General features: G+C 56.0%; 1 protein-coding gene across 5 annotated transcripts in view; it reads left to right on the top strand.

Annotated features, from left to right (window-relative positions):
- The window catches only part of PACSIN2 (protein kinase C and casein kinase substrate in neurons 2), a 115,434-nt gene extending 95,158 nt beyond the window's left edge, over positions 1 to 20,276 (top strand). For 4 of the 5 annotated variants that reach the window (XM_070790533.1, XM_019961933.2, XM_070790532.1 and 1 more), the window contains 9 exons: positions 1,378 to 1,534; positions 3,434 to 3,669; positions 5,313 to 5,468; positions 7,609 to 7,784; positions 9,674 to 9,794; positions 12,558 to 12,679; positions 14,625 to 14,747; positions 15,130 to 15,326; positions 18,508 to 20,276. In XM_070790533.1, the coding sequence (XP_070646634.1) occupies positions 1,441 to 1,534; positions 3,434 to 3,669; positions 5,313 to 5,468; positions 7,609 to 7,784; positions 9,674 to 9,794; positions 12,558 to 12,679; positions 14,625 to 14,747; positions 15,130 to 15,326; positions 18,508 to 18,620 (1,338 nt within the window). In that variant the 5' untranslated portion in view covers positions 1,378 to 1,440 and the 3' untranslated portion in view covers positions 18,621 to 20,276. The remainder of the gene's footprint in view (positions 1 to 1,377; positions 1,535 to 3,433; positions 3,670 to 5,312; positions 5,469 to 7,608; positions 7,785 to 9,673; positions 9,795 to 12,557; positions 12,680 to 14,624; positions 14,748 to 15,129; positions 15,327 to 18,507) is intronic. The other variant, XM_019961936.2, reaches the window with a different exon arrangement.
- Positions 20,277 to 21,615: the final 1,339 nt, after the last annotated feature.

Below are 21,615 nucleotides of genomic sequence, written 5' to 3'. Positions count from 1 at the left end.
CCCATGGGAATGGGGCCATTTCAGCCTGTCCAGAGCTCTGGCCTCAAGGACAGCTTTTCCTGAAGGGACCACAGTCCCCTGCTCTCCCGATGCCTTTCTCCGTGTGTTCTGTCTTTTTGCAAGGTCTTCCTGCTGCTCCACTGTAGCCTTGTCTTCACCTGACTAACTCAGCATGAGATGGAGGAACTCAGGTTGTTTGAACTGTTCATAAGTCAGAGGTGCACGGCAGAGAGAGAATTGTGCCCTTATCGGTAGAAGTCGGTACTAGTCTTCCATGTTCTCTAGGAACTTCCAGAATGACCCTAAACAGAGATGAAATATGAGAGTGCTCAGCAAGGCAGAGACCTTTAGAAACTGCAAAACTGAGAAAAAGGTGACTACAGTTTTTAAAGACAGTGGGAAGAAAGGGTTGCAAATACAGTAGATTATTTTTCTGTCGTATTTCCTGCAAGGGCTTCAGTATCAGCTACATGATATCCTTTCTATTTAGCTGGTCAGAGAATGAAACACATGAAACACTTCCATTTTTCACTCCACATTAGCCACTGAAATCTTCTCAATTACTCTTCTATTATTTATAATTTAGATAATCTAACTCTTCTCTCATATGTGAGAAAAAGTAGTCAAGCCTCATCTTGGCCCTTGTCAAAGCTGATAGAGTCTGAGCTTTGCCATCAAGCCCTGACCTGGAAGCATGTGGAAAACTCTCAGCAGCAGCCCAGCCTCTAGGGCTGCTACTGTGGGGTCCTGACAAACAGCGCAACTTACTTGAGGCTTGGTGTCCTCATCTTAACATGGGGACAGTTATTGGTGCTCATTAAGGCAGAGGCAGTATTTGGCGTGTAAAATACCTCCTGTGGTGCCTGACACGTGGTGGGTGCAGTAGGTGGGAAATAGTATTTGTTGCTCTAATTGTGAAGTAATAATAATCCAGCATAGGGTGACATCAAGGCAGTAGACACCTGAGAACCTGATAATTCCAGTAATGCTCCAAAGGTCTTTAGCCAGGGGTCTGTAATGTTAATTATAAAATCACTTTAATCAGAGCTACTAAAAAGTTATGTTTCTATTGTTTTTCATCTTTCTAGTTAGACATTCCCTACTCTGGGAAGCTGTCCCTGGCCCTCAGCCTGTGAGATCCCCCTTCGGTGCCCTCAGCCCCTCACTTCCCTCCCGCACAACCTGTCTCACACTGGTCTGCTTCCCTCCCTGGCCCATGGGCCACGCAGAAGCTCCAAATCTCGGTTTTGTCTGCTCCTGCCAGTGGTAGCTTGTCATCTAACAACACAGGGGACCTTTGAAGTGGGAGGGGGCGCAAGCACCCAAGAGCCGGCCGGCGTGGAGGTCCGGCGCTCACAGCGTGGCTCTGTCTCCTAGGTCGGGAACTACAAGCGGACGGTGCGGCGGATCGATGACGGCCACCGCCTGTGCACCGACCTCATGAACTGCCTGCACGAGCGGGCGCGCATCGAGAAGGCGTACGCGCAGCAGCTCACCGAATGGGCCCGGCGCTGGAGGCAGCTTGTGGACAAGGGTAGGGAGGCCACCATGGGGCGTCTGGGGCAAACCGTCCACCCTTTCTGAGCCAGTATCCTCTCTTGGAAGATCAGGGCAGGAGTTTGTCTCACAGTCTGGGAGCTGTGATTTTCTCCCAGCAGCACAGGCCAAGTGAGCTTTCCTCCCCTTTCTGGGGACACAGGACTCCTGTCCTCCAGCAGCATCCGAGCCTCCCGTGGCAGTCCTTGTCAGCAGGGGACACGCCACGCTTGTCGAGTTAACTCAGAGCAGCTCCTTTGGGGCCGACTCCAGTAGCCTCCTGTCCAGTCAAGGGCCTTGCTGCTCAGCACCATGGTTTCTGGCACCAAGACTGCTTATTTATAAGTTCAGCCAAGTAGCCAGTCAGGCAAGACTCAATGGTGACATCCGGCAAAATTGAACTGGATCTCCTACATTGCAGACAGATTCTTTACCGACTGAGCTACCAGGGAAACCCGTTACGTGATGCAGGTTTTACCTCCCCTCTGTCCCTCGCAAAACACTCAGACAATTCTAGAGCTCAATGACAGTGCTGCCATGGATGTGTGGATGGCATTCAGAACGTACTTCCCAGCAGTAGAGGGGGAGCGTTATTGACTACAGGATTTCCTGGGAAAGAAGTGGGTTAGTGGGTATTTCTCAGGGTGGGTTTGGAGGGGCTGACCAGGAGAAGCTAGGCCAGGGCAAGGGGCCCCCAGGCAGCAGGGGTCTAGACTAGCTCCATGTCTTTCCCCGGATGTTGACATGGGCGACTCGTGGAGCAGAGTACAGCGCCCTGGTGCAGAGTGGGGTGGCCATGCGCGGGTGAGGCATGGCTGGGGTGGGCCGGCTCCTCCAGGAAGCAGTGGCTGTCGTTATTTTATTTCCGCCTGCCTGAGTCCCTCTCTCAGGATCCAGCTGTCAGCAGCGTCCATACTGCTTACTCAGAGCCTGAGGTTCACAAAGCACTCTTATTTCCGCCTTTGTGGGTCCTGGTCCCTTCGGCAGGACCAGGAGCTGCTCATCTTGTAGACGTGAGAAGCCAGAGGTCCTGAGGGGCTAGCAGTTACTCACGCACACACACCATGTGTCTCTTGTCATTATCCACTCCAGCAGTCATTGTCCCCTGGGAGCACCCTGAGGGCAGGCCCTGTGTCCTCCCGTTCCATCCTCAGCTTCTGTCACAGCCCATCTCTCTGTCACCTCAGGCCAGCTACACCCTCAGCAAAATGACAGGTCAGATTAGGAGTTTCCTTCCTGAGAACAGTGACTGAGGCAACCCAAGCAACCTTCCCCGCTTTCTGGAGAGCTCCATCCAGGCCAGAGCCAGCCAGATTCCTGTCTCCTCCTCTCCTTCCCCAGCCTGGGGCTTCCATTCTGCTGAGGGTTCAGGCCTTCATTCCACAAGCTGTTTCCAGGGCCCAGCTCCTCATGGAGGGAATGGGCCTCAGGAGAACGTGTGGTCCCACACAGGGGAAGCCAGGAGCCAGCAGGAGCCCGAGGGGTGGGCTCAGACTGGCCTGGCAGAGAGGTCAGTTCACTTCAGAATGCCCTCCTCCTTTAGCCAGCCTCAAGCAAATCAAAACTTCCAAGATGAAGAAACTTCATCTTGGAGTTTTTCAAGAGCTCAGTGTCTTTACAAAAAGGAAATGTGTGTAATCCCCCGGTTTCCCTAACAAAAGAAAACAGATCCAGCTTCAGTTCCTTATTTTCTTCTTGATCCCAGGAACTGAAAAAGGAACAGCACTAAGAAAAATATCTGAAACAGCCAAAAGGAAGCCTCCCAGCCAGGCAGCCAGACTGCCAGCCTCAAAGCCCAACCTAAGTGCTGAGGGGGCCTCACAGAAGGGAATCCCCTCCCAGGGCCTGTCTGGGCCCCACAGTGCCGAGTGACCCACCAGCTTCTCTCCTGTCCCAGGGCCCCAGTACGGGACGGTGGAGAAGGCCTGGGTGGCTGTCATGACCGAGGCAGAGAAGGTGAGCGAGCTGCACCTGGAGGTGAAAGCCTCGCTGATGAACGAGGACTTCGAGAAGATCAAGAACTGGCAGAAGGACGCCTTCCACAAGCAGATGATGGGAGGCTTCAAGGAGACCAAGGAAGCCGAGGACGGCTTTCGGAAGGCGCAGAAGCCCTGGGCCAAGAAGCTGAAAGAGGTGCATCCACCCTGGGGCCCTGCCCTGCCTGCAGGCCCCTCACCCACCACCTGCTTCCCCTGGCCAGCCCTCCTGCCCTCCCAGGAGTTCCTGCCACTGCCTAGGCACAGGGGGCCTGCTGAGTGCCTCATTGCCGTTTTTACAGAACCCTTATCCACCCATTTTCCTGTCCTGGGAGCAGGGTGAGACCCACACACACAGCCTAGAGCTCAAAACTGAAGCACTTCCCCCCCCAACCCAGCCCCTGACCCCTCCATGTCATGAACCTTCTGGTCTATCAGAATAGTAAGTCCTGTTTGCCAAAGGTTATCTGAGATGAAACCGTTGTGGAATAGTGCTTTTTAAATTTAAGCAAGCTTCCTAAAACCCAGATTCCCAGGCCCCACCTCTAGAGATAGTGGTCAGGAGGTCAGAAGTGGGGCCTCTTCATGCTCAGTTTTAATAATCTCCTGAGTGATGCTGTGCCTGCTTTGAATAGCACGGTTTTAGAAGAGCTGTTGGTGGCATGCAGAAATGTTCTCAACCACTAACAAGGCCACTCCCAACCCTGAACTTTTAAATGGTTCTTTCTCTTTTATGAGTTTTTCTCTCAAATTCGCAATGATGCTGATACTCATTATTTTACAAGTAGCAAATGGAAATCATCGAGCCTCACCCAGCCTTGGTTCTCCAGAGACTGTCATACCTACGCCTCAGCCCTTAGCATAGGCAGACCTGGAGCCTGGCCTGCCCCATTGCTAAGGGTGCCCCTACTTCCTACCAGTCCCATCCCCATCACGGACTTCTCTCAGGAACCGCACTGCCTCCCTCCCTCTCAGAGTCACCCCAAGCAGACTTCTGTCTCCAGGTTGTGACAACAGGCTTTCCTTGTCTACTCTGTGTCTTGTCTATTTTGCCACATCCCCTTTCTCTTCTTTCTTGTCTCTGGTCCCATTTGTGATGACAGACTCCCTCATGAGGCTCTGGTTACAAACTCAGCTTTCTGCTGTAGAATGAAATCTGTGACTGTGGCTCAGTTAAGACGCATCTATTAAATTACACACATACACACACACACACCCATATCTATAGATATGTGTGTGTATTCATGTAAAATAGTCGTTAAAAATATGGAATGTGGCCTATAACCCTTTCTCCCAACGTTACACTCCTCTTGTGTTAGGTTTCCAGCTGCTGGGCCAGCTCTTCCCTCAGATCCACACCTCCGTCACAGTCTCGCTGCAGGTCACATGTGTGGCTTTCTCCAGCCGTTCTACGTACGGCTATAGCCCAGACCCAACAGTGCACCTGCCTCTCTTCCCTGCTTGCTTCTCCTCCTCGGTGCTTATCACCTACTCACTTACTCTGTTTCCTCTTTCTTGCAGCTGCCTCCCCCAGCTAGATGGTAAGCTGTGTGAAAGCTAGGCTCTTTGTCGAGCACTGTACTCCTTCTGCCTAGCTGGTATCTGACGACAAAGCAGGCACCCCGTCAGTATTTGCTGACTGAACTCTGTTTTAATGTGCTGGAATTATACTGGACACACAGCTTTGCACCTGATCTTCCCTGTCCTCTTAAGAGCACAGGCACTGCCCACAGTCTGTGTAACCTTGAGTGAGGATTTTGACCTTTAAATGTGGTATTTGGGAACTCCTTCTCCCTGTAGGTTGAAGCAGCGAAGAAGGCCTACCACGCAGCATGCAAGGAGGAGAAGCTGGCGATATCCCGCGAGAACAACAGCAGAGCCGACCCGTCCCTCAACCCTGAGCAGCTTAAGAAACTGCAAGACAGAGTAGAGAAGTGCAAACAGGATGTTCTTAAGGTAAATCGTGTGGATTTTTTTCCATGTTGAGAGCACGTGCCTCACCCGTCCACGTGTCTGGCATGTGACGAGCCTTTGTCACTGCTCAGTCAGATGCATGGACACATGGCTGCATCAGTGCGGTCACCCGTCACCTCACCACAGCCCTGAGTGCCGCCTCAGGGCAGGGTGGCACGGAGCACTGGGCAGGCAGGGGTATGACTCCTGTGTGTGGCGGGCAGGGTGCGGGGTGGCCGGGGTAGCCGCAGGCAGGAGGTGGGAAGGAGTAGCTCGTGAATGTCAACAGCAGGCAGCTGATGGCGAGCTGGTATGGAGGGCTGTGAGGACCGGTGAGCTTGACAGTCAGGCCAAGTAAGGGCTTGGGACATTGCTGACAGAGAACTGCTGGAAAAAGCTTTAAGAGCCTGGGAAAGGAGGGCAGATGTGAGCAAGGGTTCCGGAACCCTTGGCTCCCAGCTTGGCCCCTGGTCCCACTCCCTTCCTGTGCCTTCTTCCAAGGGCTGGTAGTGGCTGGAGGCTGTCACCGTCAAGGGCCTGCCCTGCTGCAGTGTCCACAGAAGGAAGTCCCAGCCTGGGTTTGGAGAGAGAGGTGAAGTTAGAGATGAGCTGAGCACTGAGCTTCAGGACTAGGGCATGAAGCCCAGAGGGGAAGCAGGAGTCCTGAGCCTCAGAAGAGCCTCTGAGAGAAATAAGGGAATTAGGCAGTGGCGGAAGAAATGGAGGAAACTTGGAGCGGCTGCCCAGCGGTGTGAGCGGAAAAGCTATGCCCTCTATGAAGCTCCTCACTGCTGCCCCCAAGTGGGGCAGAGACGCTGCTCCAGAGGCAGCAGGGCCGGGCCTGAGGCCGGCAAAAGCTCAGGGAGGGCCACTGCCTGCTCAGAAGGCTCCACATTGTCATCAGGAACAGAAGAGCAGAGAGCAAAGGCCACCCCCCCATCCATGGTCAAAGCCCATTTCAGGGTCTTGAGAGTGAGACGATTGTGATAAATGGGTGACCCCAGCCCCAGCATCCCTCCCTTCACCCTAGGAGGCCCCATCACGCTGATGGTCCCCTTCACTGTCAAAGTCATATATGGGGGCAGGGAAGACTGTGTGGGTTTCTGACCCCAGGCACATCCCTGCAAGGGAAACATGCTAACTTTAGACTCGTCACACTGTCCCTAAACACCCTCGAGAAAAGGCTATACCTATGTTCGTATTTTCTTTCTGGTGAAACCCCCTCTTGAGGACAGTTGGGGAGGAATAACTGTGTGTCGGGGGGTGTCATCGGGGAGGAAGTTGGTGTCGTGGGCTGGAAGAAAGGGAACCAGGACTGTCTGAATGTCTTGGTGCAGCTCGGTGTCCATTGTCTGTCACCTTAAATATCAGGATACTGTGAAGTAGAAGTATTCTGTTTGCTGAAAAGGAAAGTGAGGCTCCCAGAAAATGCACAGCACAAGTCTCCGTGGAGCTCAGAGCCCTGTGATCCTGCCTTAAAGGCAACTGGGGAGCCCCTGCTGCTATGGGCAAGACCCGGGGCACAGCCCTTCCCCCTGCGAGAGGGGATGTGGTCACTGGCTCTGAGGGACTGCCTCTTCCCCAGTGGCTGCCTTCTGGGTCTTACTCCAGCTGAGAGGCCTGGCAGATGCCAGGAGTATGGTTGTGTTTCAGAAGTGGAGGGGCTGGAACTTGAACTTGGAGTTCTGTCATACTCTGGAGCTTGTGCTCTTCAGGTTTTGGAATCTAAGGACAGGGGACTGAGACATTTTTGCCAAGGGTGTCTTTGGAGGTGGAGAGGGCCTCAGGATGAGCCTGGGAGGCCTGGCTGTGTTGGGGTGGGGAGGGCTGTTCATGGTCCAGCCTTGGGGAGAGGGGAATGCCCTCCAGGAGCCATGTGGGGCCTGAAGCCTCTAGGCAGGAACTTAGGGGTGCAGAGGAGACAGATTGGGGTGCTTCTTGGGTGCAGGGTCACCCACAGTGGCAGGCTTCATGTTGTCACCCGAGGAGTAGTCTAGCTGCTGATGGATTTGGACCTGGTGGAGGGAGACGAGGCCCTGGAGGTGGACAGGGTGGTGCAGAGCCAGGCTCGCTCACTCTCGGGCAGAGGGGAGCAGGCTGAGTGGAAATGAGTCTTCATTCGCGCACCTGGCCCCTATCATAGAGCAAAGAGAAGTATGAGAAGTCCCTGAAGGAGCTGGGCCAGAGCACACCGCAGTACATGGAGAGCATGGAGCAGGTGTTTGAGCAGTGCCAGCAGTTCGAGGAGAAGCGCCTGCGCTTCTTCCGGGAAGTCCTGCTGGAGGTGCAGAAGCACCTGGACCTGTCGAACATGGCCAGGTGAGTGCCCTTCGCCGGGAGCGTGGGGTGGCAAAGTCAGTGGACGGCGCTTTTGTGTGGAGCTCAGTTGCTGCTCTCCAGACCAGGGGGGCGGTGGTCTCAGAGCCCTCCTGAGGCCCTGCGAGGTCCTGCCATCCAGGACGGCTGCTTGCTGGCCCAAGTCTGATGGCCTCCTGCCACACTCTACCAGCTCTGGGTGCAGGGCTCTGCGTCTGGGCAGGGAGGGAGGGCCGCAGCTTGGACTGGCTGCAGTGACACGTTTGAAATCAACCCAGGGGCAAGTCCAGTAGTCCCCCGGCTGGCGCACCCAGCCTGGGGGTGGCCTTACTGTGAGGACCTTCACAAGCTCCTTTCCATGCAGAGCAGCTGCCTGCCAGCCTGCTCCTGGACTTCCAGGGGCTTGGGGCCTTGGGCAGCACAGTCCGTGAGCCTCTGCTGAATGGAGACACAAGACCATGATATTTCTTCCCCACTTTCCTCATCTTTGGTCCTGTGACACCTTCATTGGGGCAGAGGTCTGTGCTAACCCCGGGCTTCGATGTGTCATGCACACAGCCAAGCCATTTAGAAATGACCTACAAGTCAGAGCTTGTCATCAATAGGGAATTACCTTCTTTTTGTCTCCTAACAATAAAAAAAAAAAAGAAAAGCGTTCAGTCGTTGTTCAACTGCTATGCCAACAGTTAATGGGTCGTTATGAGTGTCTGTGCAGTTGGTGACATTGTTCCCCATCTCAGTGATGAGGAAGTGGAGGCTGGGCCTGGTTTGGTCACTTGCCCAAGGCTGCCCTGCAGGCAGAGGCAGGGCGGGGCTGCGGGGCTCCTCTGTGTGGAGTAACTGCCTTGCCTCACTTAGTCCTCCAAGCCACCCTGGGGAGCAGATGGTCTAATAGTGTCCTAGGGCTGCCATCATAAAATACTGATACCTGGGCACCCTACAACAACAGAAATTTATTGTCTCACAGTTCTGAAATCAAGGTGTCAGCGGGCCTCGATCCCTCTGATGGCTCTGGTCTAGGGGAGGATCCTTCCCTGACTTGTAGACACATCCCTCCAGTCACATGGCCATCTTCTGGGTCTTCACATCGTCCCCTCTCTGTCCCTGTGTCCCAGTTTCCCCCTTTGTGTAAAAAGGTGGGTTTTTTAATTTACAGATTACCTCTGTAAAGAACCCATTTCCCAACAAGCTCTCATCCTGAGACCCCTGGGGTGACACCAGCAGTATCTTTTTTGGAGGACACGGCTCACCCCATAACAGGTGGGTTGTGCCCACTGGACAGAGGAGGGCACAGACCCTGAGAGGGGGAATGACTGCCGGCCACACAGACCAGAAGTGAGAGCTCCAGGACCCGGGGTGGTGGTCCTGTCCCTCACGGGCAGCTTCCTAGGGAGGCGAGCCACTCTGGGCTGTGGAGCAGAAGCAGGAGTCCCCCAAGCTGGCCGACGGCATGTGCAGCCCCCACAGCACTGGCCAGTCTTCACTTGCTGAATGTAAACCTACCAGCTTTTTTGAAGGGATGAGGAGCGACTTTCCTGACACTCAGTTGTGGACCTGGTGAAATGGAACCGCACAGCCTGGGGGCCCCTGTGGCCCAGACACCAGCACCTTCTATATTATCTGACACAGAACAAAGCTGGGCTGTTGCCTCCTGGTTTGATTTGTCAGAACCTGAAGCTGTGGCTTCGATGCCACGGTTGTCATTTTTCCCCTCCTGTGTGCATCACGGCCAGATAACTGTCCAGCACGCCAGGGCAGGCGTCTGATCTGCACTGGGACGTCGACCCTGATGCGCTGCAGACCGTGATGCTGGCTCTGGGCAGGCCCTGGGCGAGGCTGACCGGTGGCTTTCCCTTCCTTCCAAAAGAGTCATGCTTCTCTCTCTGATTTAGCTACAAAAATGTTTACCGTGACCTGGAGCAGAGCATCAAAGCCGCCGACGCGGTAGAGGACCTGAGGTGGTTCAGAGCCAACCACGGGCCAGGCATGTCCATGAACTGGCCACAGTTTGAGGTAGGAGGACCCACTGGCCTGGGTGGGACCTGGGCCCACAGCGCCGAGTGCTACACTTTCTCCTTCCAGCTCAGAGTTGGCCTGTGCCCTGTTGACGTGGCAGTGTTTCCACACGGCCACCTTAGAAACCAAGCGGATGTTTAGTGTTCCAAGGGGCTTTGGGCACTGCTGAGGGGCCTTCTGAGTCTCTGGCGACGGTGCAGTTATGTTCTTTGTGAGGACTTTGACGGTCCCCTGTTGACCCTAGGCATTCCCTTCATGGAGAGGCCCTGGCGGTCCCTGCTCAGCCCTGCAGGATGGCCAGGGAAGGAGTGGCCACAGTGCTCCAGGCCTGGAGGGCCGGGGCCACCATCTCAGTAGCCTCTGGCCCAGGGCGGGAGGGGGCACGGTCTCAGAGTGTATGTTCTTACACAGAGGGTCTTTTTCTTATTTCCTTATATAAATTCAGTCAGCTTTGGTGCGGGAACAGCTTTCTTTTCTCATTTTCATGGGTCCAAGCTATCCAGTGTTTTTACATGCAAATTCAAGGGCCTGGAGCCCTCAGGACTCTTCCAGTCTGCCAACTGGGTTCCCAGTACATGGACCCCTGAGGATCACAGAGAAGGCAGTGGCCACAGTCCCAGCACCCTGCCCTCTGGGGGACAGGGCTCTCCCCACATCATGGTAAATCAGGGGCTGGGGAAGCTCCACAGGGTCACCGCTGCTGCCTCCCCCGGGAGGGGCTGAGGCGACCCCTCTATGCTGGGCTCCAGTCACCTGGTTTCCTCTGACTCGTCACAGCCAGAGCCCAGGCTGCGCTCAGACCTGCCCCACCGCCTCCTCACTGTGGGATGCTGAGCAGGTCCTTTGCCCTGGTTGTGCCTCGGTTGCCCCATGTGTAATATGGGGATGACAGTGGTACCCATCTTCTCTGTGGCCGGGGCTTCAGTGGCCTGGTCCATACTGGGTCTTGCCCCAGGGCCCCCCCACACAGAACCTCGTCTAGCCCCATCCTAGTTTGGCATCTTTTCAGCCCTCATACCAGTGCCTTTTTTCTGGAGCTTCTCAAGAAAGCTTCTCCACATGACGATGTGGGTCCCTACAACTGAGCCCTCCCCCTGCCCCCAACAGGGGCCAAGAGCAGAGGCCTAGGGCCTTCCCAGGTGGAAGTGGTTCTGGAAGAAAAAGCACAGCCCCTTCTCCTCCCCCTGGTGAGGGCACTGGTGCACGCACCCCTGGGTTCTAGAGACCCCTGGTGATATGCACCCCTCCAAGCCCTGATTCCCTTAGGACTACAGGTCCCTACCCAGGGAATAGAGTGGTCTGGAAAGGAACACTTGACAGGCAGTCTTGCTGGCATGGGTGTCCTGACCACAGCCCGTGGTGGCTATCCTCTGTGGGCCCCTTGAGCTGGGAACGCATGCCTGCATATGGCGCACGCCTGCAGCTCTCACAGGCCCTGCTGGACTTTCTCTAATGAAATGATTTCTTTTTATTTTCCATGCCACAAGGATGAAGTAAGTTCCTATTTTATGGTTAACTTGTTGAATTCCAAATCTCCTGCGGTGTGGTCAGCCCCTGTGGGTCTCTGTGTGGCATCCACGGCCTGGTGTGACAGCATGTGCTGGTTAAAGAACCAAGGCCGCAGTGTGGCCCAGGCTGTGTGGTTGTCCACATTAACAGCAGGCCCTTCCCTTCGCGGTCGGCCAGCTGTCGATCGCACTGGCCCTTGGAAGCCACCCTGTCAGGACAGATGTACATTCAGAAGGTCACTATGGGGACTCTGAATTCCAGTCGAGTTCTCAGTCAGCTTATTTCAGTTAAGAAGATAGGTGACCTAAGTTTGGGATTGGGGGCCTAAGTCTGCCACCAACTGTAGTGGGCAAGTCACTTTTCTTTCTGGGCCTCGGTTTCCTCACATGACAAATTGGCAGTTAGACTTGATGTTTCTAAGGTGGCTTCTGTAACTACATGTGAGCACAGCTGTGGGCTTGGTCATCCCAAATATTAATTCAGATAAAGTGATTTGATAATGGGTAAAGTGGGCCGGGGGAAGAATTCATCACACGTGTACACACACGTGCTGTTCTCCCCGTTTCCAGCACAGTTGATAAAAGCCTGTTCACATGCTGGGAACAGTGAGCCTTCAGAGACATACACTCTGTGCTTTGTTACCTCACACATTGCTCAGGTGGAAGAAGACAGCCCTGGTGGGGCGAGTGCCACTCCTCAGGGTCCTGAGGGATGCGGGAGCCCCCTGCACCTGATTCTGTTTGCACCCAGGGCCCATTTCCCAAGCCACAGGCTGGCTCAGGTCCCGCACCCAGCTCTCCTGCCTCACTGGGAACGTCAGTCAAGAGATGGGTGGGAGGGTCTTTAGCACTGAATGCCAGCCCCTCAGAGGGACTCTGTCTGCTTTGGAAGCATGAGGAAACTTGGCAAGGCCTGGGGTCTGGAGGCTGAGTGCCACAGGGCTGGGGTGGGGTTGGACGGGGAGGATGCCTGGGACTGGGACTCAGGACCCCTGCGTGCTGGCCCCAGTGTTCTCAGCAGCTGTCTGCCCCTGGAGGCTGGCCCCCAAGGAGTACCCACCTTGCGCGGTGAAGAGGGCCAGTGGCAGGCGTCACGAGCCTGGGGTCGCTGGGAGGCGGGGAGGGCAGACGCAGTGCAGCGAGGTGCCACATTGCGCGGGGCCGGCCAGCGGCTCGCGGCCGCGGCGTTAGGCTCATGTGGCCTCAGACAAATGAGCTTTCTGACTCCTCTTCCCCGGTGCCTGTTGCTCAGGAGTGGTCTGTGGACCTGAATCGAACTCTCAGCCGGAAAGAGAAGAAGAAGAATGCTGACGGTGTGACCCTAATGGGCATCAACCAGACTGGTGACCAGGCTTCGCAGAACAAGCCCAGCAGGTGGGCACTGGGTACCTCTGTCCCTGGCAAGGCCCCCTGGGTCCTCTGCCAGGGCTGGAACGCCCCTACCCAGGGAGACTCCCCAAAGGGGCCCTGCAGGGAACCCCGGGGCATCTTTCCAAACACTCTGCTGGGCAGCAGCCAAGGGCCTCTCTTGGGAGAATCTTCATTTCACTCGGTGCCAGAGCTGCAGAAAGACCTGGAGAAGGAGCCTTTGCCACAGTGCGCTTTGGGCCCCTTGTGACAGAAAGAACTGATGCAGGGTGCTGTCCACTGCGTGTCCCCAGCAGTGCACACGGGCAGGTGGAGGTGACTGAGGGCGTCCTTCACGTGGAGTCAGGGGCCCTGGCCGGGTGTGTGCTTACCTTCCTGTGCCGTAGGCAGGTGCCTAATTCGAGGGTGGGGCACTCACTGTCCAGTGCCCCCTTCTTCAAAGTACCCCTGCTGAGAGCGTTGGTTATTCTGAGTTTGGATTGAACAGGTGGCACTGAGGTCCTCAGCTCGAGGAGGGTCAGAGTTCCCAGCAGATGAGTGTTACTGTCCTCCGCAGAGCCAAGGCTGCCCCCGGGGCCCCAAGGCCTCCGCGCCCTGCTGAGTTTTAACACACCTCAGGCTCCAGACCTCCTGGGAAGGGTCAGCATGGTTCCAGAGGCCTTCTGTGTTCCTGGGCACTGAAGCCCCCACCCGCGCTCTCTGGGTTGATGTGGCTGCTCGTCACTCAGCTCCTGTGCCAGTGCCTGGGCAGGTGGGCTTGGCTAAGTGACTGTAGGCATGAGCATGTGCCAGGGGTCAGGCCAGCACCTAGGGGTGGGGTAGGGTGGTCCATACCAGCCAGGGCTGCTGCACAAATTCAGTTGCCCAGCACCAACCTCCTGTCAGAAGGTCAGCTGCAGAAAGGTGCCAAAGAGGGGGTAGGGCCTGGTGGTCTCAGTCATGTGGCCCAGACGCAGGCAGCAGGCAGGCATAGGCCCAGTGCCCCTGGCCAGGCCTGAAACCCATGTGGCAGTGGCTGGCCACTGGGGGGTCCCTCTGGTGGCATCTGAGGCATGTCTTCTCCTCCCCTCCCCACCCTGGCTGAGCCATCCACCCAGCACTTAGCGTGCCAGCTCCATGCTGACTGGCTAGGAGATAAGAAGTGTTGCTGGCCCAGGCAGCCCTGGCCTGCAGCTTAGTGGTCGGGCCTGCCTGCTCAGATGTCCGTGGCGGGGTCCCCAGGCTCTCCAGGCCCGTCTTATCTCATTACCATCTTGTTCTGTGCTCAGTACCTGTAGTCACTGCATTTCATCACCTGGCTGTCTTCGCTCAGGCCAGGCTGCAATCAGAGTTCTCTTTGGTCCCCTCTGGGCCTGGCACACAGTAGGCAGTTAGCAGACGGGTTTTTCTCTCTCTCTCTGGAGCAGAAAAGGGGTCCTTCCTTTCTTCCTAGAAAGGATTATTCAACAGGCTTTGGTTCTGATTTTGGAAGTTGCAGATCCAGAAGACCCAAGGAGGAGGCTACTGGACCCTTTTGTTGTCAGAAGGAGAGGGCACTGGGGGCTGTGGGGTCTGGAGAGCCCCAGGCTGAGCCCCACAGGCTGTCATCCTGCCGGCCCTCCACAGAGGGCCAGGTGCAGGACTGCAGAGAGAAGCCCTGAGCCCAGATGCACCTGTGCTCCAGCAACAGCCTGCGCACATGCAGGGCTCCTGTTAGGACAGGCTATGTTTAGACACAAGGAGGGAAAATGCAAGTCTTGTTCTTTCTTAGACACTTTAACCGCATTCAAGAGCCAAAGTATTGCTAAGTGTTTCACTAAAACAATCTTTCTGCTCCAACACACTCCTCCCATTTGACAGGGAGCTGATTTGTCCCTTCAAATCCTGGCCCTGTGTTCTTGCAGCTGGGAGCACCCAGGACCGTAGGGGCTGCCGAGTTGGGGTCCCCTGAAAGCTCTCTCTCTCCCCGTAGTGATCTTAGTGTCCCGGGCAACCCCGAACGGTCAGCGCAGTCACTGTCCAGCTACAACCCCTTCGAGGATGAGGACGACACGGGGAGCACCGTCAGTGAGAAGGAGGACATTAAAGCCAAAAAGTTGGTGAACAAACGTTTCCCTCTGGCTTCCATCTCGCTCCCTCTCTCCCCTCTCTCTCTGTCCAAGGTCTCGCCCCCTCGGCACTCAGGGCAATGCATGAGGCCTGCAGGAGGCAGCCCGGCTGGTGGATGGTCTCTGACTTCTCGATTTCTCAGGGAGGGAGGCACCAGTTAACAGTCTGTGGTTGCTTTTTCTCTGCCCTGGTCCAGCCCATGAGCACAGGAACACGGGTGCTGCTGAGGGGCCCGCGCTCTGCAGAAGGAGTGCCAGCCCAGCCCAAGGGCTCCCCGGTCTCCCCGGGCGGGGTCTGGGGCTCCGAGCAGGGCCTCAGGCCTCTGCCAGCCCCACGCTCAGGATCACTGGGTCAACCCTTTTTTGCAGCGTGAGCAGCTACGAGAAGACCCAGAGCTACCCTGCGGACTGGTCAGACGATGAGTCTAACAACCCATTCTCCTCCACGGATGCCAATGGGGACTCCAATCCCTTTGACGAGGACACCCCCTCGGGGACGGAAGTGCGGGTCCGGGCCCTTTATGACTATGAAGGGCAGGAGCACGATGAGCTGAGCTTCAAGGCCGGTAGGTGGGCGCCCGGCTGGCCTCTGGGGCCACTGCTTCCAGCCTGTCCGTTTGTTCAGCTACACTGGGTCTTCGTTGCTATGCACAGGCCTTCTCTGTTTGCAACAAGCAGGGGCTACTCTGCAGTGGCTTCTCTTGTTGTGAGGCATAGGCTCTAAGTGTGCGGGCTTCAGTACCTGTGACTTCCAGGCTCTGGAGCCTGGGCTCGGTAGTTGTGGTGCAGGGGCTTAGGTGCTCCACGGCATGTGGAATCTTCCCGGACTGAGAATCTAACCCATGTCCCCGGCATTGGCAGGTGGATTCTCACCCACTGCACCAGCAGGGAAGTCCCAGCCTGCTTTTTTTAGGTCTAGTTCCATTTGTGTGTCCCCCGCCCCATCCCACCTTCCATTTCAAACATGGCAGATGCTCAACACCAAAGGTTAGAAGACAGTGAGGCACCCCGTGCCTTTGCCCAAGACGCCACCCCAGCCAGGCTAAGGCCTGTGCATAAGAGACACAGATCCAGGCCATCTGGCTACCCCGCAGGCTCCCTGGAAACAGTGCCTGCGAGTCCCCAGGGGAGCCTTTCTCCAGAGGCCCACAGCGGGCAGAGGGGCCCCCAGCACAGTGGTAGCATCCCCACGGCCCCCAGAGCCTCTTCTCGGGGCTTTGCCTTCTACCCTTCCCTGCAGCCCTGCCACCAACACAGCTTTGTTGCCAGTAGCTGAAACCCGGGTTTTATGAAACAGCCTGGATCCTTATCATATGAGCTCTGTATGTGGAAATTTTCTATCCTGGTTTCTATTTAATGCCGGCTACAGTTCAGCAAATGGCTTGCAACCCTCTGTCTGAAGAGCTCTGTCTTAGAGCCTATCCCCAGAGGTTTGGTCAGCCTGGCTCTAGACGGGCCAGAAGGGAGCCAGGGTTCTTCCTTCTGCTTTGCCCCTCCTCGGAACCACCCCAGATCCAGCATTACCCCTAGCCCTCCACTGCAGGGGTGCTGGGCCCTAACTCAGCCAGCGCAGGCTGAAGTGCTCCCTGAGTCTCCATCTCTGGGGCAGACCCTGTGTCCGGCCTCCCACCCACCCTGGCTGAGAGCTATGTCTAACAGCGGCCTTCTCTCAGCCCTCAGAAAGTAGCTAGCTACCTACTCCACCCCAGAGCTGGTCATAGGGTGGCTCTGGCTGCTTGTGGGACGTTCTCGTGTGTCTTTAAACACCTTTGTCAGTTTTTTTGGGGGGGGGGCCATGCCTTGTGGCTCTCAGGATCTTAATTGCCTAACCAGGGATCAAAGCCATGCCCCCCTGTAGTGGAAACGTGGACTCCTCACCACTGGACCAGCAGGGAATTCCTTTGAGTTTCCCGACATTCTTGACTGGGGTTGTTTCCACCCTACTTTGTTTACTTTATTTGTTGGTTGACTGATTTTTAATTTTTTATTCTTTCTGAATGTTTTTTTTTAAGTTGGGCCCTGTTGTGCGGCTTGCAGGCTTGTAGTTCCCCTGTGAGGGTCCCCAGCAGTGAAAGCGCCGAGTCCTAACCACTGGGCCGCCAGGGAGTTCCCTCTAAATCTTATCTTTTGGACTTGTCAGCAATTTTATAGATTTAAAATGTCTCGTTATCAAAAGCAGACTGGAATGGATCTTTCTAATCACCAGTTTACATTTTTACAATTTGGCAGGTTCCAGTTGGTTTTGTCTGTTTTCTGTGTAATTTTCTTCCCCCCACCCCGCCGAGGTCACATTAGTTCCTGGCCACACCACTTCCTCCTGTCTGGAGTGTGCCCTGGCTGCTCCCCGCTTCTCTGGGCCTGGGGAGCCTAGGGTCTCCACCTGGTGAGCTTCCCACCACATGCCCCCCTCTCAGAGCTGCTGCCCGTCTGCTTCTGGGAGCCTCGCCCCGCTAGACCGGATGAGAGGCACACCAGGCGTCCGTGTCGGCCCTGCCGGAGCACAGAGAGCCCCCAGGGTGGGAGGAGAGGGGTTTCCCACTCGTGACGCCCACCCTGCGGCCCCCTGCATCGCAGGAGCAGCGGTGCTGACGAAGTGGGTCCCCAGCTGCAGGCAGAGAGCCATCTCGTGGGAGTCGGCAGCACGAGGCCCAGGTGCTCGCCGCGCGCTGGCGCCGACCCGGGTCCTTCCGTGCTCTCGCCCCTAGTCCTCACAGCGCCTCTCAGTCTCCCAGCAGCTCTGAGAGCCCCGGGTGCGGCCCCGCGGGCCTCTGGGTCCACAGAATGAGGAGTCGGGGAATGCTGCTGAACAAGATATAACTGCCGGAGGAAAACGGTGCAGCTAAGCCTGAAAAGCGGGCCAAAATGCCAACGAGAAACACAAAGCTGCAAACTGAACAATGAAGACACCTCAGCAGGCCCATCTTCTGCCAGTTCTCAGAGCTGTCCCTGCGGGCTGGTCACCAGGCCACTCCTTCCTGTCCCCTGGCTCTGGCCTGCTCTGGCCACCCTGAACAGAAGAAGGCAGGCCTGATCACACCTGTGGTCCTTGTCCCCTGGCCTGTCTCCTTGAGAGGCCAGGCTCCTTCTGTCCCTCTCTCATCTCCGTATCCCCTCCACCTCCCAGGGCCTTGGTGCAAAGTAGAGGCTCCTTCTTACTTGAGAAAACAGAGGCTCAGTCAGACTGAAGTAGCACACAGAGCCGTGGGGAGAGTCCAGGACCATGCCAGCGCACTCTGGGTGTTGGGAAAGCTTGGTTTCTTCAAGTCAGAGGACAAATGCTCTGAGCTCAGTGCTGGGGAGAGAAGAACGGGCCCCCATGCCTCCCACAGCTGCAGTCTAGACACAGACTAAAGGAAGGCATGGAGACCACGGCAGCAGTGCTGGAGGAGACTCAAGAAGACCATGTGGGCCAGGCCGGGGAGGAAGGCTGCGGGGGGTGGCACAGACCCTGTGGGACGAGGCCTCGGACCTGGCCTGGGCAGTCAGAGGGCAAAATCCTGCAGTCTCTGCAGGAGCTCCTCGGGCAACTGAGACCGGTGTGCTTGAGGGGTACTGTGTGAGAGACGGGGGTCTTTAATCTCTCAGAGCCACCCCCGCAATGGATACACAACTTCAGACGCGACTTAGTAGAGGAAGAGTCAGGCCCTCATCCTGCCAGGAGAATGCCTACGCCTCCCACCTACGTTAGAGACCCTCAGCGGGCCCAGGGTGAGGGCTTGCCAAGACAGCTCCCTTTTTGTCTTGCAGGGGACGAGCTGACCAAAATAGAGGATGAAGATGAGCAGGGCTGGTGCAAGGGGCGCTTGGACAGCGGACAGGTCGGCCTGTACCCTGCGAATTACGTCGAGGCGATCCAGTGACGGGCTGGTGGGCTGGCTGGCGGAGGGACGGAGTGGAGGTCCAGCAGCTCTGTTAGCCGTTGGCCCCGGGCAGCGGCCCCTCCAGCCAGCCATGCGGGCATCCACTCCTCTTCCTGCAAAAGATGATGGTTCCATTGCTGTTGGCTTCATGGTGTCTCTTGAAGGCAGACAAGCTGGTCATTTCACCTGGAGCTCGGCCCCCTTTCCACAGTGCAGATGGAGAGAGCCGATCACAGGAAGCTGCAGGACAACAGGAATCACCGCCCCCCCGCCCCGCCCCCCACGCTGTGTGTTGGCTTATCATGGATCCGTGTATTCTTGACCTTGTCTTTCCTCCTCTCCTCCACGTCAATGGTAACGGTGGGTTCCACTAATCCTTGCTCCACTGATTCCTTTCTCTGACAAGTCCCATCACCTGCTAAAACTTAAATGAACAAACTTACATGCCATTTTGTGAGTGAACACTTTGAGGTTTTTAATTTAAAGGCTGTGTACAGTTACTTTTTTATATTCCCATTCTTGCATTCATTTATACTTAAATTATGACAAAGGTCGATGTCCACCAGTGGTCTTGAGGCAGTGTCTCTGTTTCCATGCTCTTCTGTTAATCACCCATGCCACTGCCTGGGGCGAGAGCCGGCAGCCTGGACAGACCATGTTTGAAGCAAGAGATTGCAGTAGAAAGATGGGAACACATGGCTGGGTTTCCAAGGTGAATGCTCTCCGCGTTTGGGGTGTCCAAATGTGAGTTTTGCAAATAACCTTATGTAGTCCTCTCTAAAGCCGCCATATTTAAAATCTATTTTCACTCTATTTGTGCTTAAACTTTACTCTTGCAAATTAACAATTTTATCAGTGATTTTTGAAAAGTTAAAATATAAGACTAACGTTTCAAGTGAATGCATCTATAGTTAAGATGCTTTATATTAGACTGTCACGTCTTGGTGTATATCTGTATATACTATTTGATATTCAGAGAATCTAAAGAGCTTGTCTACTGTGTTCATGAGACTGAGCAGCTTTTGACAGTGGCTTCAATTTGTAAACTGCTTGAAGACCATCCGGGCATCAGCCTGGCTGGTTGGCTGGGCCCAGTGGAGCCTGCCAGAGGGACGTCTGTCTTCGCTGGCCAGCCGGGAGTCCAGTGTCCTCAGCCCAGCTAGCCTTAGTCCCCTGTAGCAGAACACTGTACAAAACTCCCGCGTCTTTGCGAGCAGCTGCAGATCTCACTGTCATCCGTGTTCCTCGTGAGCAAAGAAAAGCTGGGTCTCACCCCACAGCACCAGGGTCTCCTGAGCACCCTGTGGCCATCAGGGAGCCGACAGGCTGGGGCAGGAAGCTGCCCTGTAACCACGGGCCGGCGAGGGAGGGCAAACCTTTCCTCTGTGTAACTCAGACATGGGAGAAATGGCTGCCGCCACCACAAGCTATGCATTCTACTCGGTGTTTCCAGTGAGCTTGATGTCTTGCTTGGAAAGTGGATGTGTGTCTGTCTGTCCTGAGGATGCGTGTCTATCTGTCCTGGAAACTTACCAGCAGAATCCTCATTCCTTTGCTACAGATGTACCAAAAATTGTCAAGTCTTTTCAGTTTAGGAGTTTCTTTAAACATATAGTATTTTAGAAAAAAAAAATCAATAAACAGTTGATCTCGTGATTATGACCATCTCTGTGCCGTGCGTGTGCCTCCCACCCACACCAGCTGGTGGATGTGTCTTCACCGGCGTCTGGAGCCAGGCAAGACCCCAGGTGCAAGAGCACTGCCCAGGGCCCATGTCCCTGCTAAGCTAGAGGCCGGGGAGTCGAGGCACCCCGGGGTGCTTCCCTCCCTCCAACCTGCTTCTCTGTGGTCTCGGTGCCCCCAGCATGGGCAGCAGGCTGGCACTTCCCTCCCCTCCCCGAGGCCCATACAGCAAGACCAGACCAGAGACCACTCACGGCCCGAGCTGCTTCGAAAACGTGTCCTGAGCACCTGCTGTGCGTCAGGCCCACTTCAGTGGCATCATCTGTAAAGAACTGCCCAGCTCCAGACACGCTGCGAGTGAGGTGGGCCCTGCTCTCTGCTTCTGAGGAGGCGCGGAGCCCATCGAGGCTGCCCACTGCCCCCGGCAGTCACCAGCTTCCAGTTGCACCTGGGGAGGCAGCCTCTGCGAGACAAGCGGGGTCAGGGCAGGCTCCCAGTCCCATGGCCTGAGCTGAGCTGGCCAGTCCTGGGCACTCCGTGAGCTCATGTACTGTGGTGCCAGCCCACTGGGGAGGCTGGAGTCCCCACTTTACAGAAGACACCCTGTCTGGAAACAAGTCCAGCACCCTGCCCAAGGTCCTACGACAGAACTGTAGTTCAAACCTGCATCTGCAGGATTCTTGAGGGCGAGCCCGTTCTCGCTCCCTCCATCAGTGGATAAAGAACAGGGCGGCTGAGCAGGAGGAACCCTCAAGAGTCGGAGTGAAACAACCTCTTTTCTCTGCTTCCTGTGCCCCCCAGAGCTCCTGCAAGGAATCCTGGGAGGCCTGCTGCCCTCTCCTGTCCTGGCCCTCAGGGCGAGCTGGAAACCTTCACCCACCCCTGGGCCTCGTCCTCTCCAAGCCAGAGCGATGCCTGCCCCCCATGGAGGTTAGACTCGGAGTCACAGGCCGCAGGTGCCTGGCACCACGTCCCCCGGCCCCAGTCAGGACCCCCTGGCATCCTTGGCCACCCCTCCTTCACCCTCCATGCTGGGCCACCAGGTCCCCTTTGCCTCTGTCTTCCCTAGCCCCATTGCCACTGCCCCTTCTCCCCCCAGACCATGGCTGCATCCACACCACGCCCAGGGGACCCTCAGCAGCCCACCCCAGTCCCCTCAGCACATGGGGGGTGATATTCCATGCTCTCCAAGCCCCCCCAGTCATGCTCAGAGGGCAAATGATCTCTGACCTAGTGACCCGGACAGCCGCCCCCTGTACCCCTCACCAGCCCTTTCCCCAGACACCTGAAGGAGGTCTGTGCCCCTCTCAGG

This window comes from Bos indicus, chromosome 5 (assembly GCF_029378745.1).
Source record: "Bos indicus isolate NIAB-ARS_2022 breed Sahiwal x Tharparkar chromosome 5, NIAB-ARS_B.indTharparkar_mat_pri_1.0, whole genome shotgun sequence".
Lineage (NCBI taxonomy): Eukaryota > Metazoa > Chordata > Mammalia > Artiodactyla > Bovidae > Bos > Bos indicus.
This window is presented reverse-complemented; position numbering and strand designations above follow the sequence as displayed.